Genomic DNA, 22,407 nt, shown 5'->3' with positions numbered 1-22,407 from the left:
TCCTTTAGTAATATATTTTAACTTTCTCTGTGTGTACTTCCTCACATTCAATTTTTTCCCCCACGATTCCAAAATCTTGAAACACACATAGCAAGAGATGCTGCAGTCAAACTTGGAATGTAGTTTCAAGGACATTTCAAGAGGCCCACAATATTATATACATATGTACTGTATCTTGGTCAACTAATTTCAAGTGCCATCATAAATATTTCCTTTATTAATCTTGATCAAAATCAGTTTGATCACCTTTTGGTCATGACAAAGAAGCCTTATGTTGTGTTTACAAATAAATATTATTATTATTATGTTCCAGTTTGTTACATTTAAGAAGATTATTATTATTCTGTAGCCTCAGAATAAGCCTTTTATATATACTTATATACTATATTCATTTACACATAGGGTCATCTGCTCACCTTGCTACAGCAAGTCCACCGATCAACACAGTTGAGCACAGTACAAACATTGGTTGCTTTGGCAATTCACACACCTGCTGCCCAATTACTTGGAGATTACCCATGTGCATTTCCTGGGTTAATGCTCCACCCAGTGGTTAAAATCTAAAACTGCAGCTACGTGCGCGTAGTCTGTATTGCCTGTATTATACGAAAACAAACAAAAAACAAACAAACAAAAAAGAATACACAGTGGCTCCAAAAAAATAGTCTTGATAACTTTAATCAATATTTTTTATAGTCCAGTCTGAGGTCCACCTACAAGTCCCACCAGGGGTTAGGGATGCAGTGGTTAAAAGTGACAGTGGCTGGCTAACTTTCTTTACTGTATAGGGAGACACATTCTTAAGATGTCAAATTAATTTTATGCTTCATTTGTTACAACAGTTACAGCATTATCACATACTCAAGCAGGTAGGATGGACAGGACTAGTAAGATAAGATAAGATAAGATAAGATAAGATAAGATACGATAAGATAAGATAAGATAAGATAAGATAAAATGGGTTTGGGTTGGGTTTCTCTGGTACAGTCTCAACCACGTCCTGTCAGTCCCGCGACCTACAGCGCCCTCTGCAGGTGAATAGGTGTACAGCACCACTGAGGCTGTTAAGGACACCGCTCGTCCCCATAGAGACAGGCTCCTACAAACAGGGCTGTTCTCTCCTCTGTTCGTTGGAGACGATGATGATGATAATGATGGCGGCGGCAGAAGCCTCGACGTAAACCGTTTGAACGCAGTTCATTTCCTCGACAACGTCCCTCAGGATGATACCCAGTCAGATTTTTGAATGGTTGGATTAACGAGCATCAACCGCAGCTTGCTCCTGAAAGGCCGGACGTGTATCTGTGTGGCAGCCAGGGAGGAGTCCCCCCGTCTCCGGCATTTCTTCACCGTCAGCAGCAGCAGCGGCAGCAGAAGCATGTCGCTGTTTTAACAATAACAACCCTCCAGAGCCAAACAGAGCAGACGACACCCAATGAGGTCTTAGAGGTGAGGCTTCTTCTTCTCTGTCGGTGCTTTGTGTGCGCAGGTTAGCAAGCTAACTCAAACCTGGTTGAGGATGCTAGGTTAATGTTAGGTCATCCATTGGTCAACCTGAGCAGCCTCGACTGGACTGGACCAAAGCCTTGAAAATGACAAACAGCAGCAAACAATGGAGTTTTTAATTTTATTTTGTAGCTAGTAATAATAATGACATTAATAGACGAGCTCTCATTGAAGAGGGAAGCCTTTCAACACAATAGCTGATTAGCTTCATTATGCTAATAACTGATGCACACACAGTTACTGCATGGTCATAAAAGCAGTAGAGACCTGGATAGAGCTGCACAATAATATATCACACATGTATTATCATCGCGAAATGAACATTTAAGGAATGCTTACGTTGTTGGATACAAACCACAAAGACATGTTTGACCTGTGATGAATGTAGATCCCTCAATAGTTTTTGCTAAGAGAATTATTTTAATTTTATTATTTTGTCCCAAGAATTGCAGTCAGATGCAGGTGATGAGTGTCCAATTTACCTAATCCCCAAATCTGAATGCATATGTGTGTAGTATTTTATATCCTCACTACAGCCAGGCCCTGGTTGTTGTTCTACATGTCAATGATGTAATGGGACTGGCTGGGCCTGACAATAATGTTTCTAGTTCTCTGTGCAGGATGGATGTGGAGGTGAGTGCTGGCAGGGTCAGCACCTGGAGGAAAGCAGCAGCAGCAGCAGCAGCAGACGATGATGGGGATGATGATGCTGGAGGAGGTGGTATGGAAGCTCAGGTTGTGCCATTGGAGCTCTATGATTCTGCCAGAGCCAAAATAGAAGCAAATCTCCGCTGGTTGTTTGCCAAAGCCTTTGGTACAGGTAGGACTTTCTCTACGTGTTCATTGTGACTTTGACATTTTATATTACAGTATTACGGGTTTTTAATGAATTTCTTATGCATGATATTGGCAACCATCTACTGTGTAATAACTAAACTACACCAGGAGCTGCACATATTGTATTCATATGTTTTAGACACTGTGCAGTAGTTTCACAGACAATTTACTATACAAATCCCGCTAATAAACTAGTTTTGGCATGCTGTCATACATCTTTATGAAGCTATCATGTGAATTAATTATTAATTATGTGATTAAGGCTGCAACTAGTGATTATTTCCATTATCAATACATTAATTTACAGCTTAATCATTAAATTAATAAAATATCTGAAAATAAAATATTCATCGTCCACTGCCATAAAAAAACAGATTTTCTCTTTTCATATGTCACCTTTAAGAGTGACTAAAAATATTTAGTTCTTAAAATAGTTGCAGTTTCATTTTGCTGTCAACCTTTAAATTAACTGAATGGCTCATTTTTGCAGCTATATACAAAATGTGTTTTTTGAGAACTTGTGTTATTGATTCAAATATGTTTATTGGGAAACATTTCATTCAGCAATGAACTTTCCCTGACAATTGCATGTTTCTTTAAGAAGAATCTCAAGTACCAACATTGTCCGCCCCTCCCTCCCTAGAAGTGCATTCCTACTTGGCCTACTTGGATACCTTGATTGGTTTCTCTGCTGAGTTAAGAAACTAATGTTGCCAAATGTTCTCCCTCGGTCCCCCAGCTTCTCTTTCAGACTATATCTAATTCTTGTAGACAACTTGGATTATTTACTGATTATAATATTATGTGACTTTTTTTTGACTGTTACTCACCAGTTTGTGTAAGCCCCATGTCTCATCTCAATATCATTTCAGTTAGTAGATGACAACAGCGACGTTCCATCTGCGCTTAAGTCATAAAGGCTTTTCCTGAAACACTGCATTGAACACCATCTTGGTATTGCTGAAAAGGGTTGTTGTGTTTCTTTTATCCTTTTCAGTCTGTATTTTTGTCTGATTCGTTGTCCGGTCTTTTTTATGGCAAAAATCCAAACACAGGCCCTCCATCTCCTGACTACCAGGTTTTTTTAAGGGAAAGGCTTAGGTCACCATCTCCTTATCATTTTTTTAAACTCTGACCACTGACCTTACCTGCTCTTATGAGGTCTAAAACATTAAAAACGATTGCTCTACATTGCCAGGCAGTTAGTAAATGTGTGGGAATTACTCCTTGAATGTGGGTTTTTGTGCCACTCGCTGACTTCTCCTTGGGGAGTGTGAGCAGGATGTCAGCTGTGCTATTCACACAGGCCTGGTCTTCCTGGTTTTATTATCATTGTGGCAATTTGGAAGGAGACACAGACAGACAGACAGACAGATAATTAGTGAAGAAAAATCCTTTGTCATCATAGCTAGACAGATTGGAGTCTAAGTGTTTTCTTCCCTGCAGTCAGTGTGTGTTGCAGGCAGTGACTCAGGAAATTGTTTGTAATGTGAGCTGAGAGTATTAAGACATTTTATAACTTTTATTTAATGTTATTATTACCAGACAGTGACAAAGCAGTTTCTGTTGTGATGCCCATTTGTTTTTCCCTAATAAGGCCAGGATAGGTATTTTTCTTGGCAGACATTTTGACAGGTCATAGTAGGAAAAGCACAGGTGTAAATAATCAAATTAATGAGAGGTGGGGTCCATTTAGCGCTCTCGTGTTCCAGGTGCACTCCTCCACACCTTCTTTAGAAAACTATGTTTACTGCAAGGAATATGTTGTTGTTAAAGGAGTTGTAAAAAAAAAATGGTTGTAGGACAGTGTTTGATTTGTGTATGTTTCAAATAACCATGTTTCAGTCTCTGGTTATTTGTTCCCAGTGAGATCAGAAGAACCTAAACACTGGAAGTGCAAACCAACCAACATGGCTACACAGCAGTGTAGGGAGGATTGTGTTTGTAGGGTGAAAGTCAGCACAGCCAGTCACATGCTTTAAGTGTTTAATGGGATTGGATCTGAAGGCGTGTGTCTTTGTCCAACACATCCTGCTTGTTTCAGCTCACGACAGTTTTACTAATTGGCTTTTGGGCAGCAGTGAAATGTTTTCTGAATGTTGCTTCTTCAAATTGAGAGTTTAGGCCTGTCCATGATTGCATTTCTACAAATGTCTGATCATCAAAGCTTTGTCGCTTTTGAACAATTGTGAAATATTACAGGAACATAATATTAAGCTCTATTTGTAGCACTATTACTACAGATTTTTAGGTTAACAGACAGCAGCTAAACATTCATCTTCCTGTCACTACCTGAGGGACTCACAATAATGTTTGCATATATGGGACACATTTAAAATATGACATAGACTATATGTAAAATAGATTTAATTACTGATGTGCAAAATGTCACTGTGAAAAACATGTTCTTTTTGTTTGTTTTCCATGACATTAATTTTTCCTATTGGAGACAATAGTTGTGTATTTTCCCTCTCAATGCCCAGAGTCTAATAGCCCCGTCCTCTCACTGTCACACGATCCCTGCTGATCAATCTGATCTTGTGTCCAATAGAATAGAAACAAAAAGCTTTCCCCACACCCCCTTCCCTTGTTTTCCCACATGCTCAGCAGGGTGGGCTTGAACACTTGGATCAGGTGGATAATAAATATCTAAGGAGTGTTATTATCTCTGATTAGAGAGGCTCTCCCCCTCCAGTTCTCAAGAACACACACACAGGAACCATAAACACGATTCACTGAGCAGGCCACAGTGATGACATGGGACAGTAACCCAGCCCCCACCTCTGGCCACACTGGCATTCCCAATCACCTTCTCCATGGCAACAATGAGGGGGGAATTGTGCGCCAGCTGAGGCTGAGGAAGTGTCAGATAAAGAGAGGTGTGTTGGGGAAGGGGATGGAGAAGTGAAGTGACTGATCGAGTCAGAAGTGGAGACGTGTATGAGTATTTTCTCACCGGATCTGGGATTCTGGGGTCATATGGCAGCACAGAGAGGAAGCTCAAGATTGTAGGGAGACGGTGCCAAGTGAGCAGTCTGTTGTAAAATACACATCTGAGGTGTTTACAGTGTGGTGAAATCCTAATCTGAATAGTGTGTAAGAATATATTTAGTGAGAGAATGTTTCTTTCAAATCATGGTTGTCATAATTTATGTTGGCATACCTCAAATGTGAAATGAAATAGTTGACTCTTACACTGCATTAAAAAAGAGTGCACTATGTTTTTTATGGTGGTTTAGAAAGTTGGTCAGCACAACCTTATGAACGTTTACTGCCTATGAGTCTTACTCTATTGTCAAAGGGATAGTCTGGCATTTGGGGGAATATGCTTACTCACTTTCGCTTCAGCGTTAGATGAGAAGATCAATACCACTCTAACATATGCGCATTAACTACAGAGCTAGAGCCTGAAAATCCCACAACATTGATCTACTGACTGGGAGGGCAGAGTCGTAATTTAAAATGAAAATGAAGTCCATTTTACCCCGTGCATGGTTTTCTCTCTGGGTTCTCCGGTTTCCTCCCACAGTCCAAAAAACATGCAGATTTGGGGATTAGGCAAATTGGACATGTAGGTGTGAGTGTGAGAGTGGATGGTTGATTGTCTCTATGAGGCCTTGTAATGAACTGGCAACCTGTCCAGGGTGTACCCCGCCTTTCGCCCTATGTCAGCGGGGATTGGCACCAACGCCCCAAACAACCCTCATGTGGAGGATAAAGCAGTAGAAGATGGATGGATGAATGGTCCATTTTAAAATGTCCTCTCATCTGCTTTTTTGTTCTGTCCCTCATCATCTGTGAAACAACAACTCTCTATTTCCCTCTGTCTTCCTATAAAGTGCTTAGAGGTTCAGGCCTTAACACCAGATTAACATGTCCAATAAAAATAGCTACGCCGTGCCTGTGTCCACGAACAGGAAAACACCAGGCTGGCTACAACATCACCATCGGCTTAAGTCCTGGTGGCTCATTGGCTTTAGGGCTGAGGTTCACTTACCAGCCTTTGTTGCTACCTGGTACAATGTCTAAGCAGTGACTTCTGTGCTCTTCACTTGCGCTGGTTTCTTCTTTGACACTCTAATGCCTACAAAGCCTGTGTTCATGGGAGCTTCTCTGTTATGTAATACAGCGAAGCAGTGGTGGACACGTGCCTGTGGAAAACTTGTTTGTGCTTCGATGCATGGTGTGATATGTGGCTCAATAAATCTATACAGGGAAAAGAAAATCCACTGGTTAACCCAGAACATCTCAACAAGTTGGTTTTAACTAATACATTGTGTGTGTTCATCATCATTCCTCAGACAACATCCCTACAGACCTGAAAGACCCCTTCTACACTGACCAGTATGAGCAGGAACACATCAAGCCCCCTATCATCAGCCTGCTGCTCTCTGGAGAGCTATACTGTCACGTGTGTGGGTTCATCCTGCATGCCGAACAGGCTGCCTTGCTCCAGAGCCACCAGTCCGTCATCCAGGCCCTGTCCAGGAAAGGCATCTATGTCCTGGAGACGGACAACACACATGTTTCTGATCTGGACCTCAGCTCTGCTCCTATAAAGATGGTACATCTAAAACTTGTCTAGTTCTATGCCAACGTTGACAAGAATATTATCAAAATTTTTGTTTTCTGCAATCAGGTACATTCACTGGTACATTATTCATTTCAATATTGTTGGCTCATTGGGCATTTGGCTCTAAAAGCAATCTGTTGGCCAGTGTTTACAGTAGGGTGCTAGGGATACAATACTTTTTCTTATCATTATTTATTCAGGGAGGTTTCCTTGAGAGCATTTTTTTCCTTTTTTTTTAGTTTGACACATTTAAGAGGAATTCTGGGATTTTTCAACCTGGGCTCTATGTTTTGCTTAGGGTACTTATGAAAACCTTTAGATGGGGGGGGGGGGACATAATAGAGAACCACTGGTCTAGGGTATTAGTTGAGCTTGTCATGGCAGCAATTACTACAATGTAATCCTGGAATTCCCTTTAAATAGCATAAATCTGGAGAATGTGGTGATCAGTGAGATTACTTTAAAGCACATTACTGACACATTCTGAATCTAACTAATAAGACAGTTAATAACTTTACATGAGTGAACATAGTGTTTTAGGAGCTTTTGCATTTGCATATCTGATGATCTAATACTTGCACAGCACATGTTTATTTCCTGTTGAACTGGCAACCCAATGCTTACCACCTGGTAAGATTGATTTTGCCTTGCAGAGCCAAAAACCCAATGAGACATATTGTATTGAAATAAATAATGCACTAGTGGATGTTTTGCAGGTTTATGACTGAGTCACTAAAATATTCATGAAGCAAAGTGAACCAAAGACTCAAAGTTTATATGAGCGAACAACATATGAGTCATACACAGGTGTGAAAACACAAAAGGCAACATGGTGTCTAAGACTGCGTTAAGACCTGGTATTAACAATCATCCAATGTGTCCTGAATGCATCTTCTGATCCAATCACAGAAACCACATTCAGAGGTGGTTTAAGGTCATTTGTTCACAATCCTGAGCTGAACACAGTTTGTCCATTAGAGCATTTAGAGATCGCCTCCACAGCTAATGTCATCTGATCAATGGTAGTTTCACTTTTTTATTCTAATTTATCTGTAGCCACTGCCACGATATAAACACTGATGGCCTTATAATGTCCTTCTTCTCATGGTTAAAACTTTTTCCAGTGCATGAATTGGTTTTTGATTTACTCAAGCTCCTCTCATCTCTCTCTCTATCTCTATCTCGCTGCCATTTGCACGCACACACACACAATCATGCAGCTAATACATTTTTACAATGTTAAATGCTAGATCCAATCATGTGTGGTCACAGGATACGCATGCAATCAAGATGCATTATACAATCATACTGGCAATGATCCAGAACAGCGGGGGAAGATGTTAATATCAGGACAGAAAAAGATTCAGAAGCAGCCGTTTATGCTGCTGTTATGTTTTCCCAGAGCGCTCACATCCACCTTATTGATGCCCTGATGATGGCCTACATCGTGGAGATGATCAGTGTGGAGAAGGTTGTGTCCAGTGTGAAGCGCTTTTCGAACTTCAGTGCCTCCAAGGAACTGCCTTTTGACCTGGAAGATGCCATGGTGTTTTGGATAAACAAGGTAAGAAACCTAACATTAGCGTGAGTGTTCGGAGTTCCCCATTCTTTCTTCTTTGTTCATTTCCTTTGTCTTTGCCACTGCAGGTGAACATAAAGATGAGGGAGATCACAGAGAAAGAACTGAAAATGAAACAACATCTGCTTGAGCCATCGAGTCAACAGAAGGTAGATAACGCCCTGTTTGTGTGTGTGTGTGTGTGTGTGTGTGAATGTGTGTTTCTACACCCTTTGTCTCACACTCATTGTGTTAGTCACTTTGTCTCTTTCTCTCACTGTCTCAAAAAAACTCTTCCCCTTTGTTGAAAACTTTTACATTAATAATGTTTTTTTTACTTCTTATCTTCTTTCCTTCTGGCACTGATAAATACACAAGCACCTTGTACTCACTGACTGTCAGGGGTTGTCAGAATTACACTAATTACACCTGACAAAATTTGAGGGCTTTGTGGGATGTAAATAGGAAGTATGATGTTGCCGTGGAGTCATTTAGTCAGATGTAGTCTACCCCTTTGTTGTTTTGGAAAACTTGCATCAAAGGATGCTGAATTGTCAATTAGAATGTCCTGTTTGCAGTGTGGCCTTGGATGTACAGACATATTTTACTAGAATGAGAACTAGATTATTTTAATACTGAAGAAGTCCTGGAGGGATGGTGTTTTTCTTTAATATCTAGTGTTTTTTCTGTGGACTGAATATGAGAGGTTGACTGTTTTTCTATGGCCAATAACTAATGCCAATGTATTTAACTTAATTTTCTTTTTCATCTATCTGATAAAATACAACTGTCTTATGTTAACAAAGAATTCAAAAACATTTCTTATAAAATAACACTGTCTCTGTTTCTTGTATTTACTATTTCGTTTACTATTATTTTTATGGAAAATGTTGTATAAAATCACACTACAGTTTAGATATAAATGTAGATCGGCTACATTTATATCTGCACTGTAGTGTGATTTTATACAACATTTTCCATAAAAATAATAGTAAACGAAATAGTAAATACATGAAACAGGCATAAAAAACTAAAACGAACAACCTTTTGATAAAATAAATAATGTTTTAGTGACTTAGCAACATTTATCAAATCTTTGAGAACAAAAATGCATAAATTGTATTACTTGCCAATGAATGAACAGTAATTTGACAATTATTTAAGAAAAGAATATCAGTCTAGCTCTGCTGGATATAATCATATCTTAAGGAAATATGTGTATCTTGTCTCTGTGTCTTCTGTGTTCTCCCTTTTTTTTAAATTTTTAAAAAAAAGCTGGTGTTAACCTTGTCTTTTAAAAGGATAATGGATGTGTATTAGGGTTCCTCCCCATTTGCCTGTTTTCTATAAAACTAAATATTCTTCATCCATTCTGCTTAACCCTTTCCATTTGTCTTTAAGATCAGAGTTGTCTCCATGGTAACGGAGGATAATCTGATTTCCTTGTCACTCTGTTTCTGACCCGTGACTTGTCTGCTATTCTCCCTGTTTGTGTCTCCCTCAAATCCTATTCCTTCCTGACGCTAGTCTCCTTCCAAATGGTACTGGAAGCTTGTACCTGTAAGTGCAACTGCAAGTAAACTCCTCTGTGAATATATGTGTATCACTTTGAGTTGTGTTTGTGTGTTTGTTTGTGTGTGTGTGTGTGTCAGATCAGATTGCATTAAGATGAGCCTAAAATAACAACTAGACAGACAGCAAATGAAACAGTGCCCCTTAGTGGCAGATGACGAAACAGCAAGCTCACAATGCATTTTCTTTCACTTTGAATTACACCTGTTTTGTTTTCTGTTGAGCATCTGCACTAATACCCACCCTCCCCTGAAACATCCACAATCTACTGCAACATTTTAGTTTGTTTTCATTTCAGAAAAGCTTAAGTCAACTACCAGGCACATTATTGTGTGGAGCCCAGTGTTTAATCCACTCATGCAACCACTTCCTTCACTTCCTTCTGATCATGTCTTCCTTCCCTCTCCAGTCCCATGAATAGCATGCTCTACTCTGGCCCATTTTTAATTGGCGTGAAGCTCACTCATGTGGTGATGTACTTATCACCAACCATTGACCTTTTTCTTAATTTTGCACCAACATTATATCTGCTAACTGATAAAGACAAATAAAGTCCAAAAATGGATTGATTGTAATGAGTGAGCATGTGACTCAGTGTTCTGGTCAGATCTGCTTCTGTCAGATCTGTGCCTTGTGTAAACTTGGGCTTCCTCCCGCTGTAAAGGTGCGATACCGCAGAGATCACCTGTCAGGTCGGACTCTTCAGCACTTCCCTCTGTTGGAGGACTTGTTAAAGGATGTGTGTGACGGCTCGGCTCTGCTGGCTGTGATCCACTTCTATTGCCCAGACCTAATCAGACTGGAAGGTAAAGAAGCTGCCTGAGGGCTAAAAAAGACATTTAGCTGTCACGATATGCAGCATTGACGCCTGTCGTCCTGTTCTGTGCAGATGTCTGTCTGAAGGAGGTTCCGTCCATAGCGGACAGCTTGTATAACATTGCGTTACTGGGAGAGTTTTCGAATGAGTACCTGAACAAATGCTTCTACCTGAAGCCTGAGGACATGCTGTATTCTCCACCAGTCCTGAAGGTAATCCCAAAAACATTTAACAACCAAAAAACAGGCCCCAATTTCACCATCATAGGGTCAGAGTGATGTTGTCCATGACCATTGTGTCTTGCAGAATAATGTGATGGTCTTCATTGCTGAGCTTTTCTGGTGGTTTGAGAGTGTGAAACCGGACTTTGTACAGCCCAGGAACCTTCAGTGCATCACAGACGGTAAAACACCCTCTACCTTTATGTCACTTGTTTGATTATTTGTACGTCCTAAAAAAAGGTGTCTTTTGAAATTCTTTTCTTCTTCTTCCTATGTTTTTTTTGTAGTGAGATTGCTGCTGAAGCCTAAAGGTTCTCGATCCCATGTACCCACCTCCACCGTCACAAAACGTAGTTTTCTGACTTCATCGAACTCTGCTGATGTCTTGACCATGCCCCCAAGCCCTGACCTCAGGTATTGTGCATTTATGTTTCCTGTAACACCACACAGAGACTGACTGGTTGACTGATTATTGCTCTGCAGTTGTTCCCACATTTGTGTTCTTACAAAGACCTAATGCATAAATGTGAGGTAATCCTGGGTTATTTGTAACTTTAAGATCAATACTTGTGGTCATTACCACAGAACATTACATTACCACAACGTTAAATGTTAAAAGCACACCACATCATTATTATTTTTATTTTTTTGGGGGGGGGGGTAAACACTACCAGCTTTCAATATAAACCATCACTGTCTTTTTCTTACAGCACTAAATCAGGCTCATTAAGCGCTGCTCACTCTTTACTGCCATTGAGACAGAGACAACAGAAGGGGCTTGAGGAAAGTGCTTCAGGTAATAATAACAAAAGTTTTTATCAGGTTGCACAAAGTCATTATGAGAGTTCCTCAAGAAAATGGTGATGATCTAAATGAACCTGAGAGGGGTTCTTGTATCTTATTTGAATGTCCACCTCTAAGAATTAAATAGAACATTTAACTAGAGTAAGAGTTCATTTTGTATGCTGCCTAGGGAGTTGTATCCTTAAATATAGCTTGTAAAAGTAATCCTCTTGTGTTTTAGAATGACATTTTCTCAATTTTCTTTGTACAGAACTGAGAACTAGGTCCAACTCTATGAAACGTGTAGATGGGCAGCATCCGGGCTCAGTGGTGCCTTGGCCAGAGAGGAGGCAGAGGTGAATAGTGTAATTACAGCCTTCACATTTTCTCTTTGCATGATTCATTACACTAAGCCAATCTAAATTATTTTCCTTCGTCTGTCTCTGTTCAGGCCTTTATCCCAGCCCGTGCCCTATGCCCTGCATTTTCCAGTGGAGGACAACGCAGACAGTATAAGCCTTGCTCGCTCCATCAGCAAAGACAGCTTGGCCTCAAATATCATGAGCATGACCCCCAAACACATGCTGGGATCAGGTCCTCATCTGCCACACCACAGACTCAGTGGTCAGAGTCTCCTTAGCCACATGCGCATTGAAGATGAAGAGGAGGAAATAGAGGAGGAGGAACTTGTTGCTGTGATACACCCTTATGCGTTTTCTCCACATAAACGTGGGAGTGATATGGAACAAGATGAGCTGGATCTCCAGGCTGCAACTTCCACCTCAAGGTTGTCTGATACTCGCTGTCCTCCTCGTCCGGACACTGGTCCCTTTTCTCCGGAGCATCGGGCAGATGGCTACTATCTGGAGCCTTTGATGCCTGCCATCCCTAAGCCAGCCAAAGAGAAGAAAATAAGCATGAACAAGCAGGAAGAAAGTGGTGAGAGTCACCTTAGAACAGCAGGAGGTGCTAGGAGATCAGTCACCAATGTCACAAGTAACCCACAGAAGAAGTCTCCTGTTGCCGGGTCAAGTAGAAATATCTTTACACCCATACATGTTGCAGAATCAGTGCCTAGTTCTCTCAGGCTCCCCACAGAGGGATCGACAGGCATTTCTCCATCTGAAAACAAACCATCTCCAGGCTTTTACCTTCATATGTCAGAAGAACCAGACAGCCACAGTGCTTTCTCGTCTACTCTGGAGGTCGGGTATGACTCAGACTCCGACATTGCAGACCTTGAAGAAGATGAGGAGGAGGAGGACGATCAGATGGAGATAACCAGAGAATTGATGAAGAAAGGAAAGGGACAAGGCTTAAAAGAGGGGGAGTTGTGTGAATGTGGAGAGGGTGAGTCAGCGAAGCTGAGAGAGGACTTGAAGGTGAGTGAGCGGGATGACAAGGAAGGCGGCAGTGGATGTTCAAGTCCTTGCCTCAGTACCATATCCTGGGCTAGCAGCTGCAGTGCTTCAGGCAGTGGAAGTGTCAAGATGACCAGCTTTGCAGAGAGGAAGCTCCTTAAACTTGGCCTCCGTGATGGAGTTTCAAGTACCAGCAGCTCTCAGAAGACCACACCAGATGGCTCCGAGATCATCTCCTGCCCTCCTTGGCAACTCAAGACTGACTGCACGACCGGTTGGCTAGGAAAGGTGCCTGGTTCCGTGGGGAACAATATGATGGGGAGCCTCCCAGCTGTGCCTTCAGAGCTGCTGCAACTTCACATGCAGCTAGAAGAGCAGAGACGTGCAATAGAGTATCAAAAGAAGAAGATGGAGACCCTGTCAGCACACCAGAGACTAAAGCTAGGGAAAGCTGCTTTCTTAAACATCGTCAAGAAGGGTGGAGGAAAGAGCGACACACTTCCTCTGCCACTGAAACAATCCTCAAAGCTAACAGCGGCTGATAAAGTAAAGAGCCAGTCCTGTAGGGACGACTCTTGTCTCGATACTCTGAAGGCTCAGGTGAAGACAGGTCAAACAGAATGTGCACAGATGAACAGAGACAACAGATTGAACGCACTGACTCAAAGTCATGCAGCTGAACCTGGCTTGAATGAGTGTTCTCACTCCATAGATCTACTCAATGAAGCTATTAGTTCAATTCAGCAGCAGATGCTGCAACTCACCTTTCAACAAGGCCTGCTGATGAAGAAGAATGTGGTCTCGCCTCCTGAATGTGTAGAATCTGGGCCTAGCACAACCCCTGATACAACACAATCAACACCCTCTACCTCAGACTCCAGGTCTTACTCTGTCTTTGTAGATTTCAGTGGCAACAATTCTCCAACAGTTAGTCGTCCTCCCAAGCTTAGTTCAAGCCAACGCAGCAAAGCTTCAGACAGAAAACAGAACAAAGAGAAGTGCACACGCTCTACAAGTGAAAGTATTAGTGGAGACCTGGAGACAGAGGCTGTTGTACAGAGCTCCAGGCTAGAGAGAAGCATCCAGAAGAAGTCTCCCTTCAGAGTCCGTGGTGCCACCACAGAAGGAACTGGGCGTTGCCATGACAAAGTCCAGTCACAGGACTCATCGGTCATCTCCAGGACACAGAATCAGGCTGCAGAATCAGAAGAGAACAATGCTGACAACTCAGGAAAAGAGTCTCTGGGTGAAGATGAGAGTTCCAGAGTGAAAGGTCACCTGATTGAGGTGGATTTGTCAGAGGTTAAGGATCCGGTGCAGGATGGCAGTGCAGACGTTACAGACTGCACTGCAGAGGGCGAACAGAAGAACGTGTTGGGCTTCTTCTTTAAGGTAGAAATGCATGGGCAATGTTTCGCATTTTGTGATTTGGCATCATCAAGACAACAAAAAGATTGCTGTCTGAGAAACAAAGCGACTGGCTGAATATTCATGTCTTTAATCTTCCAGGATGAGGAGAAGGCAGAAGATGAAATGGCAAAACGTCGTGCTGCCTTCCTCCTCAAGCAGCAGCGCAAAGCTGAAGAGGCGAGACTACGCAAACAGCAGCAAGAAGCTGACAGTGAACAGAAACGAGATGAAGCCAGGTATGTTTTCTGTCCTCACACTCACACACTGGAGGTAGACCGATGAATCAGACACAGTGATTAATCGTGACTGATGAATTTGCCAATTTTTTAATAATCAGTACTTGGTGATTATTATTGAATTAGTCAGACGATTATTACTTTTGCGTGTGAGCTTCCACATTGTTGTTCTCAGAAACTTAATATTGATAAAATTAAGTTAACACATTATTTTCCTTTAACATGCATAAATGCAATGCATACACAAATTACAGATTGGGGATTCAGACCAGTGTTGTTTAGTTAACGTAAGCATATTTTTTTTTATTATTAAAGTGTTATTATTAAACTGCCAAAATCGGCCATTGATCAGCCGTACACAAACCTGTGTGTAAGGATATATTACTGTCAGCCTGCGAAACTCCTGATTGTGCTCCTTTCTTTCCTTCAAGGCGTAAGGCCGAGGAGGATCGCATTCGGAAGGAAGAAGAGAAGACGCGACGAGAGCTAATAAAGCAGGAATATCTGCAGAGAAAGCAGCAAGCGCTGATAGAGGAGCAGGGTCTGATCAAGCCTCGGCCACGAACTAAATTACGCAAAATTAGGCCAAAATCGCTACACCGGGAAGAATTTAACAACCTCGCCAAAGGATCCACCACACGTAAGAGCACATAACAGCGTATATATGTATAATCATTTTTGTCTTGTTGTCATATTGACTGTTTAGAATAGTGTGATTGTTGTGTAATTGTATAGTCTGCTGTGTGAGTGTGTGTCATTGTCATTACAACAGCTAGGTCAGAATAACATTCATTTTTAATTTTGTTGTCTTGTCTGTTACGCTGATGTGTGTTGATTTTATAGGGATGTAGTATACAGAGTAACGTTGTTTATTTGGGTTCCTATACTTGCATATGGAAATGGAAATGTAGGGGCATTGGGCAAACTACGATCACGTACTAAGTCCTTCTGTTTCCGTAATGATCAGCTGACCTGAGCTGCAGTCATCGAGGATCAACGCTCTCTTTGGCGACTGAGGCAGACAGTGTGATTTCTGAAGGGGCGGAGTCACATAGGTGAGCGTTTCCATGTTGTGTTCAGGTGTTGTGACGTTTTTTTGCCTGCACTTTGTTCATGTATTGCAACCACAAGTTCAGAGGCTCTCTTGCCTTTGCAGCAAGAAATTGGACACTCTTAATTGACTGTAGGTGTGAGAGTGGATGGTTGTTTGTCTCTATGTGGTCCTGTGATGGACTGGCCACCTGTCCAGGCTGTACCCCACCTTTCGCCCTATGTCAGCTGGGATTGGCACCAGCAACCCTCATGTGGAGGATAAAGTGGTAGAAGATGGAGGCGTCACCTGCAACCAGGCTCTCATTGAAGGATAACAAGTGTCAATCACACTGGTGTCTGCTCATGTACAGTACTTAATAGTCAATTTTGGGATTATAATTTACAAAATTGACATCATGTACTATTAAACTACACGAGAAATTCAGCAAACTCATGCTTCTATAAATCAAGAGAGAAATAGGCTCATTTTCCCAGAGACTTCTATGCAACCAGTAGAGTCACCCCCTCGTGGCTTAAGGAGGAATTTGAAAGACTATGACCATTTTTTATACACCAGTTTGTGGTTGTGTCCAACTCCAGAGATGATAATCTTTTCCACTTTGCAGATTTACCTACACGTTTGTGTTATTTCAGGGCTGGATCAGTGTGTTCCATGGAGTCCTTCCCTCTGCTGAGCAGAGCGTCCAGCAGGAACATGGACAGGGACTGGGAAAACGGCTCCATAGCCTCCTCCATCACATCAGCTGAGTACAACGGTGAGCAGAGATTTTGACGAAGAAAGACACAGAAGAAAAGATTGAAACCCTCATGGATTGATCACATCTCACATATAAAGTCAGAGCCACTGCACAACTAGTGTTTAGCAAATCTAATCCACTGACAAATTAAAATGTAAAGTCATCTGTTTATAGATTTATAAGGAGATAGGCAGTGTGTCATGAAACAATTTTTGTTCCAGTCAGTCACCACCTCGACTTGTGTCTTAACATCGACGCTGCCAAGCAACTAGTGAAGAATCCGCAGCTGAATCAAAATCTCACTGTCGTGACATCTTCACTGGATTTTAAGGCAGTGTGCAAAACATGCACACACACACACACACACACACACACACACACACACAGCTACAGCTCTGTACTCTATGTACTGATATGGGGATTGTATAACTCTCTTTCTCTACCTCTAACCAGACAAACAGGAAGTGTTTACCCAAACTATTGCTTTAAACGCCTGCAGATGTTAACACATCTCTCTTTGTTTTCTTTGCAAAAGGTCCTAAACTCTTCAAGGAGCCAAGCTCCAAGTCCAACAAGCCGATTATCATCAATGCCATCGCTCACTGCTGCCTGGCTGGAAGAGTTAATGAGGGTCAGAAGAATGTTGTTCTGGAGGTTAGTGCGATCGTTTGAAGTGTATTCACTTTGTAAATGTGTAGAATATATGCTTACAGTGTCTAGCTATTAGTAAACTATGTCTGACACTTTGATTTGATTTTAATACATTAATATGACAAAGATATTTAAAGAAAAACACAGATACAGTGCAGGAAGAGGCAGAAAGTCTTTTGGAAATAATACAATATGTGTTCCAGTAGACAACAATATTTTATAGAAGAACGGCCTTCAGCTAGATTCATAATTTGGCATTCCCAAATTATAAAGAGAATTTCCCTCTGCACTCAAGATATTTAGATTGAGGGATTGAGTAGAAGTGGACAAGTGAGTTTGATTTAAAATATCTCAACAAATACTTTCTTAAAAACAAGCAGTTTCTTTAACGAAGGAGCAGACGGTACATGAGACAATGATCGGGTTTCCTTGCAACCAAAGTAAGCTTTGTTTTCCCTGACGTGCAGCAATGTTGCCGTGTGTCTGTTTGACAGGAGCTGGAAAAGTGCGAGTCCAACCACCTGATCATCCTCTTCCGCGACGGCGGCTGCCAGTTCCGTGGCATCTACTCGTACTCTCCGGACACCGAGGAGATCAGCAAGTTCATGGGCACCGGACCGCGCGCCATCAGTCACAAGATGATCGACAAGATCTACAAATACAGCTCGGACCGCAAGCAGTTCACGGTCATCCCTGCCAAGAGCGTGTCGGTCAGCGTGGACGCCGTGACCATCCACAATCACCTGTGGCAGGTCAAGAGACCAGGGAGCGCACGCAGGAAGTGAGGGAGAAAGGAACAGGACTCTGTTGTTGGGCAGGACCCAATAATCATGTGATCACATCTGACATGTCATCAAGTAGAGAGGGACGGGGGGGGTTAGATTGTCTCGGTAAGGGATTTGTCATGTCTATGACAGTGCAGGAATATCAAACACCTTTTTAAGCTTTTTATTCTGCATGTCCCACTTTTGCATTTTGATTTGTAGGCATGTCCTACACCGATTAAATAATGTTTTATGATGGACTCTAATGTGCCGTAATGGATCCTGGAGTTGAATACTGCTGATGACTACTTATAGTAGCAAGCAAACTACTAACACCAAGTGCATGTACAGACAGGCAGTGGTGAACAGTCACTTGATTAATGTCTCGTAAAGGTTGCTGTTTCAGCTTGGCAAAAAAAAAAAGAAGCAAATTACACCACCGCTGTGATTAATCCAGGCTTGACAAACACGTACAGAATCCCTGTTTATTCATCAATAACTACTACTGGTCAGTGTTTTTATTCAGCGTGAGCTGTGAACAAACCATTTTTTTATTGTAAGTGTGAGATATCGGATGTTAGTGATGTTCAGTCTCGTTTTCCTCGATTGTGCGTTTAAGGACGTGTGTGAGTGTTTGTGTTGGGGGGGTGGGGTTTGGGTTCAGGGGTGGGGGTGGAGCTGAATGTGACGCCTGTGCATCCAGCTCTGATTGTTTACTCTCTTTGTTATTATGCTTTAAATCTCTGTCATGCGACAAAGCAAAGCAACACGACTTTTTCTTTTTTTTTTCTTTTCAGTTTTGAAGCTGCTCTTATGTTTTTGTGGATGAGCAATTGTTTTTTTTTGTTTGTTTTTTTTAAAGGAGGGAGACTTTTACTAGTATTTTATTCCAAACAGGAAGCGCTTCTGAGACTCAGTGCATTATATATTATCAGCAGTGCATTAAACTGTATTAACTTTATACCGTACCGAGCTGTTCGCTGCTCATTCCCTGCTAACTGGTTTCTGGTGAGCATACGATTCTAAAGTAGCTTCTGGCGTCTACTCTAGTAATAATACAGTATCTGTGTAATGACTGACTGTCAACAGCTGGTTCAATGTTGGGAGTAAACGGCACAATACTTGATATTTGTTTTGCTGCATTTGTACATTTTTGAATAGTATTTTTTGTACATTATGTACAAGTTATGTTTACTAAAAAAAAGCAGGCACTATTTTGAGGTTTATTCTGTCACAGGCTTTTCAGAGATCTTATTTCGTTGTATTATGTTTATTTATTTTGAAGAATTATAATAAAATACAGCCAGGTATGTTTTCCTTGCTATGGTTGTTGCAGTATATCATTTCATTCCCGCTGTGCCATCTGGCTTTTTGCCTCTGTTCCATGTTGCTGGCAGATACTTTTATAAAAGGTAATAATTTAGTATAATGTGGCACTAAAAGTCTTAACAGACTTACTTTGAATGGACTCCAAATTCAGTGCGTTAAACTTCGGGCTATGACTGAAGGTAAAAGTGCGTGCGTTACATCTCGGTGCTCTGATATGAGTGAGCTATGACTCAAGATTTTTGACACAAATTTCTGCAAATGGGTTTTAAAGAGGCCTGCCTTAATTACCCTCTCATGAGCCGTGCGTCACTGCCACTAACAGATTAATGTTCCAGCACAATCTGTTCACTTTACTGTAACTTGTAACTGTAGAACTGTCAACCAGGCTGTTTGGCATCGGTGGGGGAAAAGAATGTTCATCGTGGCAAGGTCAGTAAGTTAACAAAGAACCCTTTCATCAATGATGAAAAGTCTTAATACAGACTCAGTCCTTCAGCTGTGTGATTTTGTTGCATGTGCCAGGCTACAGGAAAGATACTGAACTGAATAAATTATTCAGGTAATGTAATAGAGTGGATTTGCAGCAGCATTGTTCTGATGAGATATTTCCCAGTAGCAGTCTGACTGATAGCCAGTACTGTACTATAACACTAATACATAATGTGCTGACAGCACTAACTGCTCCTGACTAACACAGACTCAGAATACACATCAACATCTTCACTGCCAATAAACAAGAGAGATTTGTAAATGATTTGTGACGGCAAAAATACATTTTTCATTATTATTTACATTTTTTTTGTTGATTTTTGTTTTATTCCCTTATTGTTTGGCAAATCTTTCTGGGTCACATGAAAGAGGTGTAGCCATTACATTAAGGCATTCATCTCATTCAATTACTAAACACTTTCCATTCCAAAGGCTGAATTATCAGAACAGCTACGACATGCTTTTTTCATACAACGGCACTTTAATGTGCAAGCTCACGTACAAATATTTCCAACATTTAAATATATACTGTATATATATATAAGTCAAAAAAGTCGCAAATTGAAAACTCTTGTGTACAAGACGTAGCGTTTTAAAAGTACATTTCTCACCCAAACAGCCACAAAACCACAGAGCAGAGCTGAACGTGAAATGAGGTTCTCTGATTTTGTAATATAGTACAAATTAGATAATGACACAATACTGAATGCATGACATGGAACGGGGTTAAAAAGTTGAACAAAGCGCCTAAAGTGCAAAGAAAAAATCATCCAACCAAAGACATGTACAGATAAGTAACACCGATGTTTTTTAGACTTCCACACTACTGAATAACCACTGCACCTCTATTGTTCAGCTACAAAAATAAGCTTCAAATTAAAGCTTTAAATGCACATGTTGTTTTTTTTACTATTATTGAAAGTTATATCTTAAGTATGTACGTGTAATGGCCTCTGCATGTGGTTTCTGGTCATCTGAAAAAGCCACAATCCAAAACAAATGTGATCTTAATTGTTTTGTTTGTTGAATAAAATTGACTCTGACCGAGGACAACTTTGTAGGCGAGATGGACCTGAGTGTCTGCAGGAAAGAGCCTCGTCACAAATAAATACACTGCTCTTACATCCTGTGTCGAGAGGATGAAAATGTCAAATGGTGACATCATACGTCACCTGTCAATTTGGAGGCAATCATCCCATAAAAATAGAGTGCAGTGCTGGAACATTATGGCACAGCTTGTCCAGTGTCACGCTGGACCTGTGTGGACACAACCGGACCCCCCCACGAAAACTGACGGGGGTGACAGGGGTGATTAGAAATGACTGAACCCGTGAAGGTCAGCGATGTGCTCTCAAAGCTGCGTGTCCTCTCTGACGTCAAAGCTGGACTCGTGTCTCTCTTTCAGGCTGCTGCTGTGGACGGGCGGCTCATCTGGGACATGAGCGAGGGGGTCTGAACGAATCAGGTACCTGAGAAAGCAGGAGAGGAACTGACAGTTCTTACATGATGGTATAATAGTAATTTCCACTAGAGAGCCCCACTCACCAAACTCTCAGCTGTGAAGGACACTCTGCTCTAAAGGCTCATTGGTAAAGATCAGTGAAATGTAATGGTGAGACTGCAGATTGTAACATGTGTGTTTCTGTACAGTACATATTTTTTTGTGTTTTCCATTAGGAATAGTCCCAAAATAACCAGCCCAACCGTTCCATTTTTTGTACCAGAGTACCTTGGGGTACCAGAGTAATAGTACAATACAGTACGGGGGGAGCTAGACCCATGACAGTCAGCTGATTGGGCGACAGAAAAGAGTCACTCCCCTGCAACCTGTCACAGTTCATTCAGCAGTTTTCCCCTCGCTTGACTCCACCCCCTCTCCACATGCCAAGACACACCTCCTCATCAAGCCAACACAACTCACCTGTGATCGCAGCTGCTCCTCATCTCCTGCAATCAGCCCTCCCGATATACTCCAGCAGACTTTTGCTTCTGCCTCTGCCTGAACCCTGGATCTCACCTCAGTCTGCCATCCATGTTTCTGCACCAGGTTCGTGAGGTGAGCTTTTCGTTTGGTTCAACTCTCCACATCTACCTATCTGCTTGCTGTCCCCCCTCGAAGAAACTATGTACTTCTCTGCCTCTCTGTCAACGAGTGCCTTCACATCCCTGCTGTGAACTGATACAACCAGTGTTTCTTCAACGCCTGCAGTCTGTTCTCTTATAAAGCTTGACGTCTCATTGAGACAAACGGTCTAAAAAAGAAAACGAGCTGCTAGACTTCCTCCATTGTTGTCTGTTGTGTCGCATTTGATTTCGTTGCTCGTTGTTGTCACACCGGTACGATGTCCTGCTACGTGGCCATCAGGCACAGCGCACCCCCCTGCCTACCAAGTAATGGTACTGTTCTCAGTCTAAACGTGAGCCTGAGCCAGGGCTTTACCACTCCAAACCGTACCATACTGTACCAAACCGAACTGTACCAGGAGGGAACTATCACCATGGATACAGAC

General features: G+C 41.7%; 2 protein-coding genes across 5 annotated transcripts in view; one reads left to right on the top strand and one right to left on the bottom strand.

Annotated features, from left to right (window-relative positions):
- Positions 1 to 1,034: 1,034 nt before the first annotated feature.
- Positions 1,035 to 19,401, top strand: camsap1a (calmodulin regulated spectrin-associated protein 1a). Of its 2 annotated transcripts, XM_058617114.1 has the most exons (19): positions 1,035 to 1,449; positions 2,127 to 2,326; positions 6,645 to 6,907; positions 8,319 to 8,480; positions 8,564 to 8,644; positions 10,002 to 10,034; positions 10,711 to 10,852; positions 10,936 to 11,075; positions 11,170 to 11,266; positions 11,372 to 11,498; positions 11,795 to 11,880; positions 12,139 to 12,223; positions 12,319 to 14,620; positions 14,738 to 14,874; positions 15,306 to 15,514; positions 15,842 to 15,929; positions 16,561 to 16,682; positions 17,200 to 17,318; positions 17,810 to 19,401. In XM_058617114.1, exons 2-19 carry the CDS (start codon positions 2,128 to 2,130, stop codon positions 18,098 to 18,100), a joined length of 4,683 nt encoding a protein of 1,560 aa, XP_058473097.1. In that variant the 5' UTR covers positions 1,035 to 1,449; position 2,127; the 3' UTR covers positions 18,101 to 19,401. The 2 variants fall into 2 exon arrangements, with proteins under 2 accessions (XP_058473097.1, XP_058473099.1); XM_058617116.1 differs by lacking the exon at positions 10,002 to 10,034.
- kcnt1a (potassium sodium-activated channel subfamily T member 1a) overlaps positions 19,395 to 22,407 on the bottom strand; it is a 31,194-nt gene continuing 28,181 nt past the window's right edge. For all 3 annotated transcript variants that reach the window (XM_058617118.1, XM_058617117.1, XM_058617119.1), the window contains one exon: positions 19,395 to 21,366. In XM_058617118.1, coding sequence (XP_058473101.1) covers positions 21,249 to 21,366 — 118 coding nt within the window. In that variant the 3' untranslated portion in view covers positions 19,395 to 21,248. The remainder of the gene's footprint in view (positions 21,367 to 22,407) is intronic.

This window comes from Solea solea, chromosome 19, assembly GCF_958295425.1.
Source record: "Solea solea chromosome 19, fSolSol10.1, whole genome shotgun sequence".
In the NCBI taxonomy this organism is placed as follows: domain Eukaryota; kingdom Metazoa; phylum Chordata; class Actinopteri; order Pleuronectiformes; family Soleidae; genus Solea; species Solea solea.
The sequence above is the reverse complement of the archived record's forward strand: the minus strand, read 5'-3'. Positions and strand labels throughout refer to the sequence as shown.